Source organism: Pan troglodytes, chromosome 3, assembly GCF_028858775.2.
Source record: "Pan troglodytes isolate AG18354 chromosome 3, NHGRI_mPanTro3-v2.0_pri, whole genome shotgun sequence".
Taxonomy (NCBI): domain Eukaryota; kingdom Metazoa; phylum Chordata; class Mammalia; order Primates; family Hominidae; genus Pan; species Pan troglodytes.
Window position 1 is genome coordinate 142,156,282 of NC_072401.2, and position 21,149 is coordinate 142,177,430.

General features: G+C 41.6%; 1 protein-coding gene across 1 annotated transcript in view; it reads right to left on the bottom strand.

Annotated features, from left to right (window-relative positions):
* The window catches only part of TBC1D9 (TBC1 domain family member 9), a 136,232-nt gene that overhangs the window by 74,770 nt on the left and 40,313 nt on the right, over window positions 1-21,149 (bottom strand). The window contains exon 2 of the mRNA XM_001139147.7: window positions 6,149-6,259. Coding sequence (XP_001139147.3) covers window positions 6,149-6,259 — 111 coding nt within the window. The remainder of the gene's footprint in view (window positions 1-6,148; window positions 6,260-21,149) is intronic.

Sequence of the window (21,149 nt, forward strand, 5' to 3'; positions counted from 1 at the left end):
CATTTCTGAAACACAATGACCATCTAGGACCAGATGACATTCTGGAATGGTAAAGAAAAGGGAAACTCAATCAATACACAGCCAAATCAAGGCACCGTTCGGCACTGTTGTCAGTGAGCTGTCCGTCAAACACATCCTCTCCACACTTTCCTTTATTAGCCCTTTTTGAAGGTCAGATGCATCCAGAGGGAACTGCCAGCAGCTCCTTCTGTATCTTTGTTTCTAATTCTCCTGAGCTGTCACAGAACTCCTTTCTTTAGATCATATCCTTGGAATTACCTGCATTCCTATGTGCCCATATTCCCATGGAGATCATATAACCAACCCTTCTTACTGTTAGAACCTTCTAGTCCTTATAATGGGCAGAAAGCCAAATGGCTTTCTACCTGTGCCAACTGAAGGCCAAGGAAGACAATGGACTGGACTCTCTGCTGCCTCTGGAACACCATATCCAAAACAAGAGCTGCTGGTGGCATATCTGTACCTAATTTTACTCCAATGTGAGCCCCAGGTGCAAAATAGTCAATTCACTGGTAAACCATGAGAGACAGAATTGTCAGAGTATAGTAAATCAGCTCAACAAAACTGGCTGGATAAAAGGTAGAATTTACTGTACAAACTATTAAGCATAATGCTTAATGGTAGGCTAGAATTGTTGACATAATGGCATATTAGCCAAAAAGAACAAAAACCGCATTTTGGGTACTAGTGAAATGAAATGGTCGTTGTTTAGGAAAGTTTTTTGGCTCCCTTTCCCAATTAAAGTTCTCCACGTCAAGGAAATGTAAACGATCAGCTTCTTCAGACCAACTTGGATAAACTAACAGAAGATAAAAAAGAGGCGGGCCAGGCGTGATGGCTCATGCCTGTAATCCCAGCACTTTGGGAGGCTGAGGTGTGCAGATCACCTGAGTCAGGAGTTCGAGACCAGCCTGGCCAACAAGGTGAAACCCCATCTCTACTAAAAACACAAAAATTACCCAGGCGTGGTGGCAGGTGCCTGTAATCCCAGCTACTCGGGAGGTTGAGGCAGGAGAATCACTTCAACCCAGAAGGCAGAGGTTGCCGTGAGCTGAGATTGTGCCACTGCACTCCAGCCTGGAGACAGAGCAAGAGTCCGTCTCAAAAAAAAGATAAAAAGAGGCATATGAAAATAATGTCTCATCAAATAACTCTTGGTACCTCCATCCCGCTTTCTATATGATTCATATTGCCGAGGGCCAGGTGCTTATTACAGTGGCAGTAAGATGGTCCGAAACAGTCCTCCTGCCTGATTTCATGTGGCTCAAGTCTAAGGCAAATCATACAGCTAGGACTTACCACTAACACTGCTACTGCTCTATGTGGTCTATGTCAAGACATTGGTCACAGATGCTCCCTTTAATTCAATTTATGCTTATTAAAGATTTACAAAACACATGACAAGATCAAGGTTTATAGAAAAAGGTTTTATAATCCCATGGATTCTACAAGGCAGTGATTTAGACTTACCCAATTATCTGCAGAAGTTTCTTTTATAGCAATATTTCATAAAATCCTAGCAAATCAGAAGTTTTTAATATATTTTCCTATGCCATACTAACTTTGTAGTTTATGAAAAATAACATTAAATTTACAAACAATAAGATACAGATATATTTTAAAAATCTTAAGGGAGAAGCTTCTGCTCTTAAAATCTTATCATGAAAAGGAGCCAGTAACTTGGATTTTAAATGGAAATCAGTAAGAAAGAACAATTAATAGGTGGCCTGGTGTGGTGGCTCACACTTGTAAACCTAGCACTTTGGGAAGCTGAGGCAGGCGGATGGCTTGAGCACAGGAGTTTGAGATTAGCCTGGGCAACATGGCAAAACCCTGTCTCTACAAAAAAATAAATAAATAAATTAGCAGGGCACGGTGGTGTGTGCCTGTAGTCCCAGCTACTTGGGAGGTGGAGGTGGGAGGATCACTGAAGCCTGGGAGGCAGAGGTTGCAGTGAGCCAAGATCATGCCACTGAACTCCAACCTAGGCGACAGAGTAAGACATTGTCTCAAAAAAAAATACAAAATGCAACAAAACACAATAACAAAAAACCACTTTCACAACGCCTGTCACTTCCTTCTGTGCAGTCTTCCATAAGGAAATTCTGGAGCTATCTCTATGGGTAATCAATATATACAAAAACTAAAACCATTCTGGGTTTATTATAATGAAACAGGTGTCACTGGGAAAAGAAAACTACACATCTCTTTGGACAATAATTTATGCCATCAGCATTCACAGCATAGTGTTCCTTAGCCTTGGCTCAGCAAATAATTCAGGAATAACTCAGCTTTGTAACATCCAATTCTATCTCATAGGAGTATTCACGGGAAGATCTGTTTCATAGCAATACCATGGCAAAGCCCCAGAATCAGACTGAGGAGTAGTAACGTCAGGCAGTGACATTATAAATGTCAATGACAACAAAGGTAATGGCTCAGAGGCAGAGGAAAAGTCACAGGAGACACAAACCAGTTCCTTACATCACCAGAAATTGAGGTGGGAAGACCGAGCCTGGAGGGCTGTAAGGAGAGATCTGAGGGCTCTGAAGACCTGCTGCCTGCAAAGGATCTCGCAGGCAGTTTGGCACTCATGGTGGGATTGCTGGAAAGTGAGCAAGAAGGCTGCAGCGTCCTTTCCACACCGTCATGAGGTGGAGGGGTTTGGTGGCTCTCCCTAACTTTTAACTTCTTTCTTTTTAGTTCTTCATCTGCTGACTATGAAACGATTCTAGATTGTTTGCCAACTAAATGTGATGCTTTCCCAATCAACTACGGCAGGCCAGATGGCACTTTCCCTTCTACGGGCTCCCTCTGTGGTGGGTAAACGTGCAGAGAAGACTGGAACACTGTCTTCCAGGAGCCTAGGTTACACTGGTAAGTCTGTCCAGGTCAGAGTCCCAGCTTCCTCTTCCTTAATCCTTTATCACCTTCCTCTCACTCAATCCCCATTCTTCACTTCTAGATGGGTTTTCCCGCTGCTCTAAACCTTGAAGCCATGCCTTCGTTCATGGGCTGTGTAAACAATGGTTATAGTCAATTGTCGTTCGCTGGGCTGTTTGCATCTCAGAATACATTTAAAGAGACATAATTATGGCCTGGTACGGTGGCTCATGCCTGTAATCCCAGCATTTTGGAGGCTGAGGTGGGCGGATCACAAGATCAGGAGTTCGAGACCAGCCTGACCAACATGGTAAAACCCCGTCTCTACTAAAAATACAAAAACTGGCAGGGAGTGCCTGTAATCCCAGCTACTCAGGAGGCTGAGGCAGGAGAATCACTTGAGCCTAGGAGGCAGATGTTGCAGTGAGCTGAGATCGTGTCACTGCACTCGAGCCTGGGCGACAGAGTGAGACTCCATCTCGGGGGTGGGGTGGGGGAAAAACATAATTAGAATGTTAGAATTTCAGGTACTACTAAATCCTTGAAGGAGAATTACCCAGGCAATGGAGCTTGCCAGCAGCCTGAAATCACACCCAGATAACCTCCTCTAATTCTGCAGGAGGCTAGCCTATATTCCTCTCTTTAGTTGGATGCCCAGAAATTAAATGGAACTGTAAGGCACTGGTTCACACTGGGCTGTAATTGACTATTTACTTGTATCCTCACTAGACTGTACGTTTCTCAAGAGCAGAGACCAAATATAATTGTCTTTATATTTTTAGATCCCAGCACAGCACCTCCTACCAAGTAAAGATCAATTTTAAAAATGAATGAAGTCAACTGAAAAAGCTCCCAATGGCGAAAGCTGGAACAATTTGAGCAAAGAATAAAGTAATGTTGGATTATAACCCAGAAGACAAAATAAATAGGCATGAGTCTATAGTGACATAAATAATTAAATAAATAAATGAGGGAGAAAAGATAAATTTACTGTGCAAGAGAATTCTCCATAAATTATGTCGATAGTCTACCCTAAAGGAGAGAAAAATCCCTACTCCTTAAGTATGGACTGCACATAGTGATTTCCCTCCAAAGAGAATACTTTGAAAAGGGAAAGAACAGAGTAACTTTACAGTGGACAAACCTAAAAAACTATTTCAGGGAGGTGATCAAGGAGGCCTGCGGTCATAAATCACGTTGATAAAATGTACACTTGGCATGGTGAAACAAAATGGCCCTTTATCTCTGTGATCTTCCTCACAAAAATCTACTGCCCCTGTCTAATCATGAGAAAAATATCAAACAAATTCCAATTGAGGAGCATGCCAAAATATACTGGATCAGTATCTTTCAAAACTGTCAAGATCATCCAAGCCCAGGAAAATCTGAGAAACTTCCACAGCCCAGAGGAGCCTAATGGGATATGACCGACTAACTATAATGTTATACCAGATGGGATACTGAAACAGAAAAAGAAAATGAGGGAAATCTGAACAAACAATGGACTTTACTTACAAATAATGTATCAACACTGGTTCATTAATTATAACAAATGTACCATAGTAAGATGTTAATAATAGAGGAAACTCTGCATGGGGGGTGGTATAGATGACAGTTCTCTGAACAATCTGCTCAACTTTCCTGTAAATGAAGTAGAGGCAAAAAAATAAAAGTTAAAAAAAGTGTTCATATAGAGCCCTTACTTTTCTTATGGTTATTTTAAAAGCCACACGCAAACAAAAACTTGGCCATTTTGGGCCAATTGCAGTGGCTCATGCTTGCAATCCCTTTACTTTGGGAGGCCAAAGCAGGAGGCTCACCTGAGCCCAGGAGTTCAGGACTAGGCTGGGCAACATAGAGAGACACCATCTCTACAAAAAAAGAAATTATATTAAAAAAAAAAAAAAGTCCGGGTGCAGTGGTTCATGCCTGTAATCCCAGCACTTTGGGAGGTTGAGGGGGGCGGATCACCTGAGGTCAGGAGTTCAAGACCAGCCTGACCAACATGGTGAAACCTCATCTCTACTAAAAATACAAAAATTAGCTGGGCGTGATGGCATGAGCCTGTAATCCCAGCTACTTGGGAGGCTGAGGCAGGAGAATCGCTTGAACCTGGGAGGTAGAGGTTGCAGTGAGCCAAGATCGCACCACTGCACTCTAGCCTGGGCAACAGAGCAAGACTCTGTCCCAAAACAAACAAACAAAAAAAAAACTTGGCCATTTTGGACTAGAAGTTCTTATGAGAGATCCAATAAAAGCAAGATTAAAAAATTTTTTTTTTGCTGGGTGCAGTGGCTCACACCTGTAATCCTAGCACTTTGGGAGGCCGAGGTGGGCAGATTGCTTTGAGGTCAGGAGTTCGAGACCAGCCTGGCCAACATGGTGAAACCCCATCTCTAGTAAAAACACAAAAATTAGCTGGCATGGTGGCAGGTGCCTGTAATCCCACCTACTGTGGAGGCTGAGGCAGGAGAACTGTTTGAACCTGGGAGGTGGAGATTGTGGTGAGCCGGGATCACGCCACTGCACTCCAGCCTAGGTGACAGAGTGAGACTCCGTCTGGGAAAAAAAAAAAAATTAAGACTAGTCAAGTGCAGTAGTGAGAAGGGGGGAAAGAGTAGAAAAGGAGTTCCATCTGCAACTGACTGTGATCAATGGAGATAGCTCATGACCTTCGGACCAGCCAAAGCAAGATTGTTGACTACTATTTTAAGCACAGCACAGCATTACTGATTATCATCAGGAGAAATAAAGAATCCCTACTCAGTAGGAAGTACTGTGCTAGGATATATACTTAGTACATCCAAGTATTCCACACAACTCTCTTCATTTCCCAGCTTCCTCTGCAGTGAGGTTGGGCCCACATGACTAGTCTTGGCCGACTAAGTGTGAGTGAAATGGAAGGTGGAGTGTGCCACTTCTGGGCCAAGGAAGTTAAACACAGATGTGCTCCACCCTCACACTCTTCCCTTGTATGCTGACCTTGGAGGCCTTGTGTTCCAGAGAGTGTCACTACACATGGAGGAGGCCACATGATCCCAACACGACTCTACCAGAGTGAGAAAGAAACTTTCATTGTGTTAAGCCACTGAGACTTTGGGTTCATGTGTTGAAATGGCTATGGTTAATTACCCTAAAATACCAGTGATTGCATTCAGCAAGTACGTTCCTTTCCTTCTGATAAAAAGTTGTTAACCCTAACACTTCTTTTAAAACTTGTGTATTTCTGGATGTGGTTGCTTACCACAGGCGATGGTCCAGTAGACCAGGGAGTCTGGAGTCTGGTACAAGATTCGGTAAGGAGCGACCCGGGCGCTGGAGTCCAACACAACATCAAGGGTACCCACCAGCAGGCCTGAGGGTGGAAAATGGGGAGAAACAGGTAAGAATTGCCTTAGTACTTTCCCAAATTCCCAGGGGCAGCATGAACATGCCCTTTCATGAGATCTTCCAACAACCCCATCTCCCACTGAATCACACCTTGAAAAATTTCATTTTAGGATGATGCTGGCTCTACACAAGTTGTACAACTTGACAAGGTCACGAGAAGCAGTCGTGTCCATCTGATTCAGTCTGCCAGGCTGCCCCACATGTTATTTTCATCTGCCCCACTTTCCATTTATGTTTAAAAAATTAGTACAATTCAGCTCAGCAAACACTAATTAAATTCCTACTATGTGCAAGACAAACCCTGTGGGCACAAAACTGAAGAAGACAGCATCCCCAGGGCATTTATCATCAAGTGGAGGAGAAGGTCAGGCAGTGCTTTGGTACTGTGTTTAGAAGTGAGCTAGGGCCGGGAAACAGAGGGATCTTCCCATTTCCACAGCAGAGTCCTCTGCCATTTGTGACATCAGTCACGATAACCAGGGCTAACCAGAGCCTGGTCTATGCTATGAAATGATGCAGGAATAAGGTTGAGGATCAGGGTCTGCATTTTTAGCACAAAGTTTAGTTCTTTGAGTCAAGAACCCCAGTGATCCACTTATCCAGGGTTTACCAGGCCCATGTGAAAACTTGTTCACATTGTCCAAGTCCAGACAAGCCTGAATGTTCAGCAAAAGAATTTAGCAATTTATTTGTAAGGAATACAAATGCCCAGTATACCAATGCTGACTTAAGAACAGGCTGTACCTTCTTCTCTTTCTAGGAGGAAAACTGACAAGGAAAAGGAAATTAAGAGCAGAAGGCAGCTTAGTGAGCAAAGGTGGAAGGTGCCTCTAAGGTGAAGTCTGCCCAGATGACCCGGCTGAGGCACTCCAGCCATGCGGAGAACGCACAACCCTGTTTCTCACTCAGCAATCTTTTTCCAATGTTCCAAGACAACTTGTCAGGTATGGTGGTGACAGTACAAGGATTCTGACAGCTTCAAACTGGGAGCCTGTCATCAGTGCAAATTTCTCTTTTAACCATCTTTTAACTACACTGAAGTGGGATTGACACCAAACATTTTCTACAGTATTTTAAAATAACACAGATTACACACATACGTTCTCCAAGGTATAATAAACTAGATCCCTTAATTGGAAAGATGAATCCAAAAGATTCCCATAATGTAAATGCCCATAGTTACTCTAAAGCTACATGGAACCCAGTATAGAGCAGGGCTTGGACTCAGAAGGACCAATCAGGAGCTCAGACCAGCTGACAATATTAGCCCAAGACACTTTATTTCCAAAAATCTCCCTTTTCTCAATTGCCAAATGGAGACACTATTACTACCCCAGGATTGTTTTTGAAGACTGAAGGTAATAAGACTTAGGGGTAATAGGCTGTTTGGAACGAGGGATTAGGCCACCTGAAAAAAACCTGCTAAGATACTTTTATCTAATTTTACCTTTATTTAGATTGCATGTTTATAGAGGATGACTTTGGGATAGAACTAATGGTATTTGAAGCTGGGAGATGGAGGCTAAAGGCCCCAGCCTCCCTTGTTTGCAACTGTTGATACTGAAAGCAGCAAAGCTCAGTGCCATATTGCAGGCTTTTCCTGAAGTTTTGCTGAATCTGAGGCACAAATTCTGAAAATGTTGCCACCAGTACCTCGTGTTATTTTGTAATAATGCCTTGAGGTTTGGTTCTGGCCATACCAAATAAGACCCTGATATGCACAATGCCACTGAAATTCACTTCCCACTGCTCTGGCATCCTGGTGTCGTGGAAGGAGCTATAATCTAGTCAACTCATGTTCGGAAGAGCTCAATTCTGGCTCTGACTCTGTTATAACCATTTCTGTGGAGTGGGACAGGCCATTTAACTTCTCGTTGCTTTGATTTCCTCAGTTGTAAAGTGGTCATAACTGCCCTTGCCTTCCTGAACCAGAGTTATTAATCAAGAAGCCTAAGTGAGGTAGACCATGCAGAAGTCCTACAGTTGTCCTTGGTCTTTGTCCAAGGGCAAAAAATCCATTTAGATTCACTCCAAACCACAGTGACCATTAGCTGACCTCAACATACCAGGAAAAAAACAAACAAAAAAACTTTTGCTCAGTAGAAATTAACTTGTTAGCTCTGGCCTGTATGAAATACATTAAAAATGAAATTCTTACAGCCTGCAAAGTCTTCCAAGAGGATAGAGTACCACATTATATCACACACATATGCATTTTTGTTTGCTTTACTGTGACTTGGATTTACTACAGAGACCTCTAATTTCTTAAATGACTTTTCACTTATCTACAGATGGAAGAATAGGACACATAAATGCATCACTCATAATTGAGTGTTTGTAATACCTCTCACATCTTGAATCAAAATAAGAAATAAAATGCTGAAACTACTACAAGTGTCATATATGTTGGTTCTAAGGCATACAAACTTTAGTCTGGGTTTAGAGGGTTGCAATCAAGAATCAGCCTGTGGGCTAGGCGCGGTGGCTCATACCTGCAATCCCAGCACTTTGGGAGGCTGGGGCGGGTGGATCACTTGAGGCCAGGAGTTCAAGACCAGCCTGGCCAACATGGTGAAAACCCTTCTCTATTAAAAATCCAAAAAAAATTAGCCAGGCACAATGGTGTGCACCTGTAATCCCAGCTTCTAGGGAGGCTGAGGCAGGAGAATTGCTTGAACCTGGGAGGCGCAGATTGCAGTGAGCTGAGATCATGCCACTACACCTCAGCCTGGGCAACAGAGCAAGACTCTGTCTCAAACAAACAAACAAACAAACAAACAAAACAAAAAATCAGAAAAAAAAAAGAAAAGGAAAAAAAAGAATCGGCCTGTATGGTTTAATAAGCCTCTGAGTATCATCAAAGACCAAGACTCTTCCAAGGGCAAGCATAATTGACTGGGCAGGGCAGAGCAGCGGACAGGGGCAGTCCTGGTTCTAGAATGCTTCAATTCTGACTCTGCCACTTCCTCCTGGAGCCTCAGTTTTATCATCCTTAATGGCTCACTGAACTTTTGTCCTCTGTAACACAAAAGAAGGAAGACCTCTGAAAAGATCTAACCCAATCCACATATCTCCACCACCACAATGTTCCCAATTAAAATCCAACCTCAACATAAACTATTCTAATTAACAAAGCCTCTGGTGTCAATTAGAGATAAAGAAAACCCAGTTGCTTAAAGCAGGGCCCCCTGGAGTGAGGGTTTCTCATTAGATGCAAGTTCACCAACCCTACCTCTGCATTCACCACTGGCGCCACCAACTTCCACTAAGACTTGGATGAAAACTAACAGATATACATGTACGTAGCACAGGTACATGCTGAAATATTTTCAAGTAAATTACAGAAAGTATAATATCAGGATATTCACATTAGATACATTTAAATGAGAGAATTTCTGTGAAAATTCCCCGAACATTTAAGGCACTGGATATCCAAACAGAAAGTAATATTGTGAATTGAGGTATGCAGTTGGCCAGTCAAATCAAGAAACAGACTCTTTCCATATTAACCCAGAAGTGCTGAGTCCTTTCATGCCTGGATAACACTGAGCACTCAAAATGTTGTGCTTGTCTGTCTGCTCTTGTCTCCCCCGACCTCAAACAGCTGCAAACTCCTAATCTTTTAATGCCGTCTCATTCCTACTCTACTCTTCCTCCCAGTTCTGCCTCTATAATGCCTATTACATTTGTTTAAGATTACTTGCACATTTTGCCTTGTCCCATTTTTTCCTCTTCTCTCCAGACGGAGAGTTCCTTGAGGGCAGGGTCTAATTGATTATTTTGGACCCACAGGCCCTGCACTTTGGAGTCCAGTAAGCACTAAACACATGTTTGATGATAAATGGACAAGTGAGGGGTGTGTGCGTGCGTGTGTGTGTGTGTGTTTTAAACCTAAATAATAAATTATCACCATGCTATCTAAACTCTGTTGGTACATGAAGTCAAGACCCTGGGAAAAAGGAAATACTCCTCCTTTGTCCTCTATCGATGTAGAATACTAGGAGATGGGAAATCTGGTCTAGAGAATCCCCCTGCCCCAGTGCAAAAGCAGCAACAATTAGGATTTTCTTAGAAGTCTCATTACTCATACCTTGGAAATGGCTGTCAAAATACTGAACCTTTTCTTCATTTCCCACACAAAGCGCTGTTTTAGCAGCTGTTCTAGTCAGCTATTTCTGGTGTTAAACAATCTTGATTGCCTAAGATAACAAAATCAAATTACAGCCCTCAAAATAACTCTTCTCTGCATCTACCTATTACATTAGTACAGTGGCATCTTATAATGTAAAAGTGCTGTTTTCAAGGAGATTCAGAAAACACTTGGCAAAATTGTTCCATATTCGCTTCCCATTTGGTTGTGGGCACTGGAAGATGTGTGATGCACAGTCACCACTGCACAACTGCAGCCCAGCTGGGAGCTGGTACAGGTGGCAGGTCCACAGTGCTGCAGAGAAACCCCCGTCAGCCCTCTGCAGGCCGGGCTATGTCAGGAGTGTGCTGCCATGCAGAAATGTGCTCATGGAAATGATCGATCCATCTACTGATGATCAGGGCTAAAGTTAAACTGGACAGGATCCTAAAGATCACTTGGCCTCCCCTACTCCATTAGTCCTGACGCTGGTCCGAAATGAAGCAGAGATCCAGGAAGTCCATGGCAGAGTGGTCAGGGGAGTGGGCTCAGCCTTGGCTCACATACCAGCCAGTCCATTAATCTCTCTGTGCCCCTGCTTCCTGATAAAGAAATAATAGTATCTACCCTAGAAAGTGCTTAGTATGCACTAAGCACTATTGTGTAATGAATCATTCAAAACAATAGAAAAGTACAGGAAATTACAAAATACATGTACCACTACTCTGACTTTTTTAACACTTTGCCTTACCTGCTTCAGATCTATTTTTTTTTTAACAGAAAGAAAAGGTAACAGACACAGTGAGGTTCCCTTTGCACTCCCTTAATCCCATTTCCCTCTCTCCATTAACCATTCTTAAATTGTTTTGTATTCTTCCTATCCAGGTCCTTATACTTTTACTGAGCCATATGTTTTTCATATAAAAAATTTAAAACTGGTGAGTATTTTACAAATTTGTCTGCAAGGTACACTGCAGCTTATTTTTTTCAATCAATATGTTTGTAAAATTTATCCAGAATATACTTGTAAATCTGATTCATTCATTTTAAAATATTGTGCAATATTCCACTATATATTACAACTTATCTGTTTTCCTAGTAAAGGACATTGGATCTATCCACACTTTTTGCTCTATTATGCAACTGTAATCGTATTCTGTTTGCATAAATCCTTAAGCACCTAAGCACATTTCTTTAGAATGGAATTGTCAGGTCCTAGGGTAAGTTCATTTCTAAACCTTATTAGATATTACAAAATTGCTCTCTAAAGTGCTCAAGAAAGTGTGAGAATACCTGTTTATCCATAATATCTCCAATACTTAGTATTACCAGGTTTTTTTTTATTTTCACCAATCTCTAGAGTGAGAAATGGTACCTGTTTGTTAGTTAAATTTGCATTCCTCTGATTATTAATTAATTTTCTTGTTTATTGGCCATTCCAATTTCCTTTTTTGTGAGTTATTTGCCTTTCCCATTGTGGTGACATTTGCTAAGAGGTCCCGTTAGACATTCAGAGTTCACCATCTAGAAGCTTCCATTTATATACATACTGGATTTCCATTCATTTCAGCAAATATTCACTGATCTCCCTAAAGCCAGAGATGCAGTATCCTTGGATTTACTTCTTTATATATCTTCTATACACATGCAAGACTTTTGGCTCAGTACTTCCTCTCCAGCGCATCACTTCCATGCCTGGCTTACTATCTGCGAAGATGGTAGGTTTCTGTAGGCCACCTGCTGCCACCTGTTCTTCTGGCTGCTGCTCCTTAGATGTAAGTGATACATTCTCTAGAAGTCTTAACACTTACATGATACTGGGCAGAAAGTAATTAAATGGAAACATTCAGAAGCAGCTGCTGACATACCTACAAACTCTCTAGCCATACCATAACTTTTACACTTCTTTAATGAGCCTTGTTTGTCTGCTTGTTACTTTTTAAAGCCTCCAAGGCTTTGCACAAGTGTTTCTCATCCTGGCAAACTTCTATTTCCCTCAATATCCAGGTCAAGGTCACCTAATGCATGTGTTCCTGTTTTCTCCGGCACGCTCCCAACCAATGCTCTCAACACTCAAGCCCCCCAAATCTCCTGGCAATTAACTGTTAGCTTTTTTGGGTTCTGCCAACCATCTTGACTTATATTACACTAAGGTAATTACTACATTGTTTCCTACTTCAAAAATAAAAAAGTATGGTTTCCTCCCACCAGACCCTGGGCAATTTGAGGACAAGCACTGCCTTATTTATCTTGGGAGTCTCAAAGCCTACAATAATGTTCAGCACATTATGCTGAATATTTATAATGTGGACCACAAAATTCTCAATTTGATGAACATTGGGAGAAACCAAAAATTATTTTAAGAACTAATTCATCTTTGTACCATAGTTTCCAATATTATAAGTTCTAGCAAATCTGCCTTAAATAATTAAAATTGTCTAAGAATCTTACAAAGGAGACAAAGACTTGAGAAGGCAGCTAAAAATCCCATTTCAAAGACTGTGAGGTAATAATGCAAACCAAACTCATATCTGAAACTGCTTACCTTGGGAAATCAATTTCTCCAATTTCAGAAGTAATTTGTTACTTTTTAATCAGTATTGAAATTTATCTGGAATTAAGTTAGATCAAAAGCAGAAATATTCAGGGAAAAGACAAGTCTCTATTCTCCTACTTTGGCAATTGTCAATAAACAAGAAAATTCAAAGATTTAATTAACCAATTGAAACCCTTGTGCCCAATACACAGACTGGTAAATACGGTTTGCACACCATACTGGCCAGGGGACCAAGGGAGGGATTAGGAAAATGGTTCTGTGTGCAGGTGTGAAGAATGCTGAAATGGCCAGGTGAGGGTCAGCTCCGTAACTATAAATGCGCCAGAGTTCCTAGAGGCACCATAGCCAATGTGAAGGTACATGTGAGCTAATGTTGGCCAGCCACATTATGTATGAAAGGGGAATACAGGTGGTGGCTGTTCTATGGGTAAGGAGGTGGGGGATGTGGGAGGTTTGTCAGGGAAGGTGGCTGGGACAGGAGATGGGTACAACGTATTGTTCTGTTCCGTGACCTCAAAGAGTATTATATTATTCTCAGGCGCAGGTATTATTGGCAATAGGGGAAAGAGATTAGAAGGGCATGGATAGACATGTAACCAATCCCAATACTTGGATACTACCTTCAGTGTCGAATGGTGGGAGCAATTTTGTTTTCATAAGTATCATACATTCTTCCACTCTCCAGCATCTCTAGATAAAAATGGTTCTCAACAAGCCTACTATGGAATGTTATTGTTTTAAACGGCCATCCACAACTCTTTCCTCTCAATTTCAATAGCTGCTTCTCATAACCCCATTCTAGCTGCCCCTGTATCATGGCTGCCTTCAAGGATGACACCGTTACCTGTGGGGAAGGAACCAGCCTTATCTCTCTCTCTCTCTCTCTCTCTCTCACACACACACACACACACACACACACGCACACCCCAATTCATCATTGTTCGTCAAAAGATGAATTAAGAAGTCTAAGAAATACACTGTTGACTCTTAATTAGGAGAGTGCTTCTCAAACATTGTGGCTAAGAATCAGTTTTGCCAACTGGGGGATGGGGCTGAAAAAAATCAGTTTTTCTTTGTTTTTTAGTTTTCAATCTGTTACAGACTGACACTTTTGTAAAAATATGATGCATATGGAATACTAAAAAAAAAAGACGTAAAAAATACAAGCTTCCAATTTTTTGATTAAATTTAACAGACAATTGTTCTAGGTTCCTAAATGCTTAATCTCAATATCTGTTCTTAGCTGGAGGCAGACTGGTTAACAGTTTAAAATTTGGTACTTTAAGTCAGCAGTCCCCAACCTTTTGGCACCAGGGACTGGTTTCATGGAAGACAATTTTTCCATGGACCAGAGGTGGGGGTGGGGTGGTCGGGGGATGGTTTGAGGATGAAACTGTTCCACCTCAGATCATCAGGCATTAGATTCTTAAGGAGCTTGCAACCTAGATCCCTTGCATGTGCAGTTCGCAATAGGGTTCTCGTGCCTGTAAGAACCTAATGCTGCAGTTGATTTGAAACGAGGTGGAGCTCAAATGCTCCCTCACCTGCCACTCACCTCCTGCTGTGCAGCCCAGTTCCTAACAGGCCACGGACTGACAGGTACTTGTCTGCAGCCTGACAGTTAGGAACCCCTGCTTTAAACAGTATTAAATTAGGGGAGGAGAGGCTCTAGGACAGTCATGTTCTTGGGACTGTGTTTCTTAGAATCATTTATATAGCTTTACAGAGCACACGCAATTCTATAACTTTCATTTGGGAAAAAATGACTCTTTTCACAATGCAAACCAATATAAAACTCAACAAACTAACATAAAACTCAACAAATGTGAATGAAGGAGGCATGAGGGTTTTGTTGTATGTTTATCCCAAGGGGCACTGGTTAAAAAGTGCTGGGAATATGAACTAGTGTATTAGGTGATCCCCGAGAGACCCCTGCCTCATTTCTTACAAAGAGGGGAGTGAGCTAAAGGGGGAAGAATGACAAAGCTAAGAGAGGTGGAGCGCCCACTCTGTAGAATTTTAAGCAGTATTCTGGATCACAGGGTCTTTGATATACATGCTCATATAAGTACTCACAAAGTAAATGCTCAACAAGAGAGAGAGAAGCCGTGACTTTCATATTTTCCACCTCAAAAGATAAAACACAGGCTGGGTTATAACTAAACAAACAGAGCAGAAAACTAAAATCTGAAGAGCATTTTATCTGTATCCAATTAGTATGTGCTGCTCAAATCTCCTAAGCACCCTCAAAAAGCCATGTCTTCCAGGAGCTGTTCCATTTCCCCTGCAAGCCCATCTCTTAAAGTCACAAGCACCTGCTCCTGCATAAAGTGAGAACAGTTGGAATGGATTTTTCCTTCTCCTGGGTGGGGGGGTGGTCTGAGGAAGGAATGATTCAAATACTTTATTACTGCAATACCTTGCTCTACACCCTAATCAGGACCAACTACATAATCTGTGGGGCCCAGTGCAAAAAGAATATTCAGGTCCCCTTGTTAAAAAATTCTTCAGAATTTCAAGGCAGCAGCAGTAGAATATTAAGCCAAGCCCAGCGCTTTTCTAAGTGCAGGTTCCTGTGTACAAGCAAACCTAGGAAGCTGGCCTTGAAACCCCAGCAGTGTGTTGGCTCATTCTTTCCCCACAAACAAGCTTGCTGCTTTCAGACTTTGTGCAGGACTCAAATCTGCTCTGATACGGACCAGTGAGGACAATGGTACTGAAGTTATTAAAAAATTACGCCAAGCCTTGTGTGATCTAATTCCTCAAAGAAGCCCCTCAAAAGGCAGGGGCTTAATTTAATTTCCCCTCAAGTCCCGTAATAGGAAAGTGGATGCTATTTTCTTAGATTTACAGCTGCTTCTGTGTGCAACAGGAAGTTATATTGATTCTAATCTTGGCTGTAGAGGCGGGTCTGAAAACCTAAAATTCAAAGGTCAAGGCCAGCCAAGGTCAACCTTGAGAGGTAGGAAGGAGGGGCCTTTTTGGTGTGGTAGGAAGAGTTCATCGCTATGAAGCCCACCTCTGTTTCTAAGAGATTAGCTATATCAATCCCCTCCTGGATACCTGGGGGCAATACCCCTCAGATCCCTTCTCTCAGGAAGGCCACATTTGCAGAAGCCACTCACTGTCCTGAGATGTCAACCCTTCTTGTAATTCATGTATCCTCTTACGTAGTTCAACTGCAAATAATTGAGAGCATCTATAAGCTGAAGAACAACTTGGCAATGAAATAATATGAAATAGAAATAATTCTGAATTCAAAATTACATTTAGGTAATGACCTACAATGTCTAAATAAATTACAGTACATTGATATAATATGTAGACATTTAAAATCATATCCTCAAATAATTATTTCATGACATGGTGAAATGCACCTAGCATATGAAAAATAGCACAAAACTAATTACTATTCTGTATGATCCCAATTTGTCTAAAAAAGTATAATATAACCTATATTACAAATTATAATACATGTATTAATTTTAAAGAATACAAAACTAAATATGAATATTAACATTAGTAGGTGAGATGACAATTCTGCTATTTTATGGTCTTCTGTGTTTTCAAAAATATCTCAAATTTACATTCAATACATTTATGATGAGAAAACAAAAAATATATAATTACCTCCAACCTTTTATTTTGGGCTTTTTTTACTCAAAGAGAGCTCATGCCATCAAGCAAACAGACAGTTACCGTGGTTATACTAACGCTGCTACTTCACAACAGATAACCACAGGTTAGAAATCTTGTTGCTAGGTTGCAACATGCTAGCTAAGAGTCCATATCTAAATGAGAGGCTCCCTCAAAAACACACTTCCTTGGAGAGGGACCTGGTGTTTACATTTTAGAAATTTTTTTTTGAAGTTCATTTTTTCCCTCTGGTATACGGAGTTCATCAATGCTACAAACTGGTATATATTCTTACACACTGAATCACATTCCTTACTCCAGTTGCAGGCACTTGATGTTTAATAACTAGTTTATCTCAAGTCAGGAAGTTTACAGTGTCAAAATGAATCAAATTGATTTTACGATTTTTATCAAGTATTCTCTGAATATGCTCTTTAAAAAAAAAAGAATATATATATATATATATATGCACCAGGTGCGGTGGCTCAGGCCTGTAATCCCAGCACTTTGGGAGGCCCAGGCGGGCAAATCACGAGGTCAAGAGTTCGAGACCAGCCTAGCCAACATGGTGAAAGCCCATCTCTACTAAAAATACAAAAAATTAGCTAGGCGTAGTGGCAGGCGCCTGTTGTCCCAGCTACTCAGGAGGCTGAGGCAGGAGAATTGCTTGAACCCAGGAGGCGGAGGTTGCAGTGAAGCCGAGATCGCGCCATTGTACTCCAGCCCGGGCAAGAGAGTGAGACTCCATCTCAAAAAAATAGATAGATAGATAGATAGATAGATAGATAGATGGGATCCTGCTCTGTTGCCCATGCTGGAATGCAGTGGCATGATTGTTTCCGGAACAAACTGAGGGTCGGGCTGCTATTTCTCATGGCCTAATAACGAGATGTAAATGAACTGGGGAGGAAGAGAGTTTTTATTTCTGCAACCGGTTACAGGGAGAAGGCCTGGAAATTATCACCAGACCAACTCAAAATTACAGTTTTCCAGAGCTTATATACCTTCTAAGCTACATGTCTACGTGTAAGTGTGCATTCATCTAAAGACATAGGTGATTAACTTCTTTTAATCTATAACTAAGGTCTGAGTCTTGAGGTTAATTTTTAAATTTTTTTATAGAAATATGGGGGTCTCATTACGTTGTCCAGGCTGGTCTACAACTCCTGGGCTCAAGGGATCCTCCCACTTTGGCCTCCCAAAGCACTGGGATTACAGGTGTGAGCCGCCTCATGGGCCTTCCACTGAGTATTCATTAAATCTCTAAGTACCCATGGTGTTGCCTTCAGCTACATACAAGCAAGACAAAGAAAAAAGCCCAGGAGACCAGCCACTCTGTGCTTATATTAACAAAGGAAATGCCAGGAAAGATGCATATTAAACTTAATAATGGTTACCTCTTGGGAATGAGATTGATATGGCAGAAATCAGAAACATTTTTTATTATTTGAAATATATTTTTAGGCCAGGTACAGTGGACTGTAATCCCAGGACTTTGGGAGGCCAAGGTGGGAAGACCACTTGAGCCCAGGAGTCTGAGACAGCCTGGGCAATAATTAAGACCTTGTCTCTACAAAAAAAATATTAAAAATTAAGCAAGGTGTAGTGGTGCATGCCTGTAGTTCCAGCTACTTGGGAGACTGAGGCAGGAGGATCACTTGAGCCCAGGAGGTAGAGGGTGCAGTGAGTTAAGACCACACCCTGCACTTCAGCCTGGGAGACAGAGTGAGACCCTGTCTCTGAAAAAGAATTTAAAAAAAAAAAAAAAAGAACTATATTTTTAAAAGTAATTTCTATACTATTGGAACTATACACTATACAACATTGTACTTTTATAATTTTTACAATGTACATGTATTATAATCAAATAATGAACCACTAGCTTGGTGCAAAAGTAATTGCAGTTTTTAATACTATAGGATCAATGAAACATTAAAGATCCTACTATAAGAGTTTGTAAATGATGAAGCCACGTAACCAATCAGCTCCTGCTGCTTTCTGTAAAGGTCACTGGCAAAAATCAGAATCAGTAACCCTTGGCATAATATTAGCCTGGGGGCCTGAAGAGGTGAATGCAAGATGATACAGAATAAGGCTGCCTTGTGCAGCCTTTCACCAGGGACTTTGATTAGTGCAAACACACAAGGCTAAAACGTGGCCTAGGATGAAAAGATGAGCCACTTCCCTTGTTGGCAAAAAAGAGTCAAGCTCTGTAAAATATTTAAAGAGGTTTATTCTGAGCCAAATATGAGTGTTCAAGGCCTGAGGCAGTCTCAAGAGGTCCTGAGAACATGTGCCCATGGTGGCTTGGTTACAGCTTGGTTTTATATGTTTTACGGGGACATAAGACATCAATCAACACATGTAAGGTGTATATCAACTCGGTCTGGACAGGAGGAACCACTCAAAGTGGGGGCTTCTGGGTCTTTGGTGGATTCAAGGATTTTCTTAATGGCGATTGAAAGTTATGATCTAAAGACTTCTAATTGTTAGAAAGAAGTGGTTGGGTTAAGATAAGGGGTTATGGAGACCAAAATTCTTATTATTTAGATGATGTCTCATAGGTGGCCACTCTGAGAGGCAACAGATAGCAAATGTTTTCTCTTCAGACCTTTACAGGGTGCTAAGCTCTGAGCTAATCTCTTCAGGATCAGAAAAAGACCTGAAAAGGGAAGACTTTCTACAAAATGTACATTTCCTCCATAAGAGATAGCTTTCCAGGACCATTTTAAAACATGCTAAAGAAATACATTTTGGGGTAAAATAATTTTTTCAGAGTCTGCTCTCTGTCATGTGATGCTATACTAGAGTCAGGTTGGAATTTGGCACCTTACTGCTACAAAGAGTCTGTTTTGGAGGAGGCATAGTGGCTCATGCCTGTAATCCCAGCATTTTGGGAGGCTGAAGCAGGAAGATTGTTTGAGCCCAGGAGACCAGCTCGGGCAACACAGTGAGATCCTGTCTCTACAAAAAAATTTAAAAATTAGCCAGGTGTGGCGTTGTGCACCTATAGCCCTAGCTACTCGGGAGGCTAAGGTGGGAGGATTTTTTGAGGCCAGGAGAGATCGAGGCTGCAGTAAGCAGTAGCCCCACCACTGCACTCCAACCTGGGTGACAGAGTGAGACCCTGTCTCAAAACAAACAAACGAACAAACAAACAAAGCAAGTCTGTTTTGTCAGTCTTAAGATCTCTGTTTTAATATTAATACTGGTCAGTTGTGCCTGAATTCCAAAGGAAGCAGAGTATAATGAGGCATGTCTGACCCCCCTTTCTCATCACGGCCTGAACTAGTTTTTCAGGTTTACTTTGGAATCCCCTTGGCTGACAGAAGGGGTCCAATCAATCAGTTGGGGGAGCTTAGAATTTTCAGTTTATACCCTCCAGTTATCTTGCTTCTGGTCTTTCAGACTGGCTGCAGTTTGCATGCACCCTGGTAACAAAGCCCAGCAAGTTGAATTCATAGTACCTTGAATGAGTCCTGTTCCTTATAACCCAAAGTGCCCAACAAAAACCCTAACTAACCCCTTTGGCTCCATCTGGATAGGCTCTTTGAGTAAATGTTCCCTTCCACACTATAGCAAGTTATATAAGAAGGTGCAAAGGCATTAACAGCAATAATGTTTTCCAGTCTTGCATCCAAATATTCTAACACAGATAAAAATAGTGGCTACAGACTGTAATTAAAACAATCCTGCTATTTGCAAGGGAGAGATACAGTAGCAGCCTGGCTTGATTCCTGGGAGTTTTGTGGAACCTCATCACTTTGAGGGCAAGCAACTCCACCTGCATTCCATTTCTATCTTAGCCTTTATCCACCTGGATAAGACTGAGGGACTTCACAGAGAAATTTCATTTTGTGATGGATAACGTGGAAGCAATCTTCAGCTAAAGTCTAGATAAAGCCTTAAAGAGAAAATTGACCTCGGAGGACCTGAAAATAAAGAAAACACCGTGGCACCAACAAGGGAGAGAAACAAAACCAAGAAGCTCACCAAAGATGGTTTGACTGTGCAAAACCATGGGTACGGTAACCAGTAACACCCTTACTTTATCAAGATGTCTATTGTAACAGGATGTGTTTTCAATAAATGTAAATGACCTGTAAATGTAGATAAGTCCCTTACAGAATATATTAGGCCCAACTGAAATTTTCTAAGTAGTTTAGTCATGGCCTGAAGATAGCTTGAAACCTGTTTTGAAAAACACTGATAATAGGTTGGACACAGTGGGTCATGCCCATAATCCCAACATTTTGGGAAGCTAAGGAAGGAGGATTGCTTGAGCCCAGGAGTTGGAGACCAGCAAGGGCAACACAGTGAGACTCCTATGTCTACAAAAAGTTTTTTAAAAATCAGCTGGGTGTAGTGGAGCTTGCCTATAGTCCCAGCTACTTGGGAGGCTGAGGTGAGAGAATCCCTCGAACCTGGAGATGGAAGTTGCAGAGAGCCATGATCGTGCCCCTGTACTCCAGCCTGGGTGACAAAGCAAGACCCTGTCTCAAAAAAGAAAAAAAAATATCAATAATGGATGAG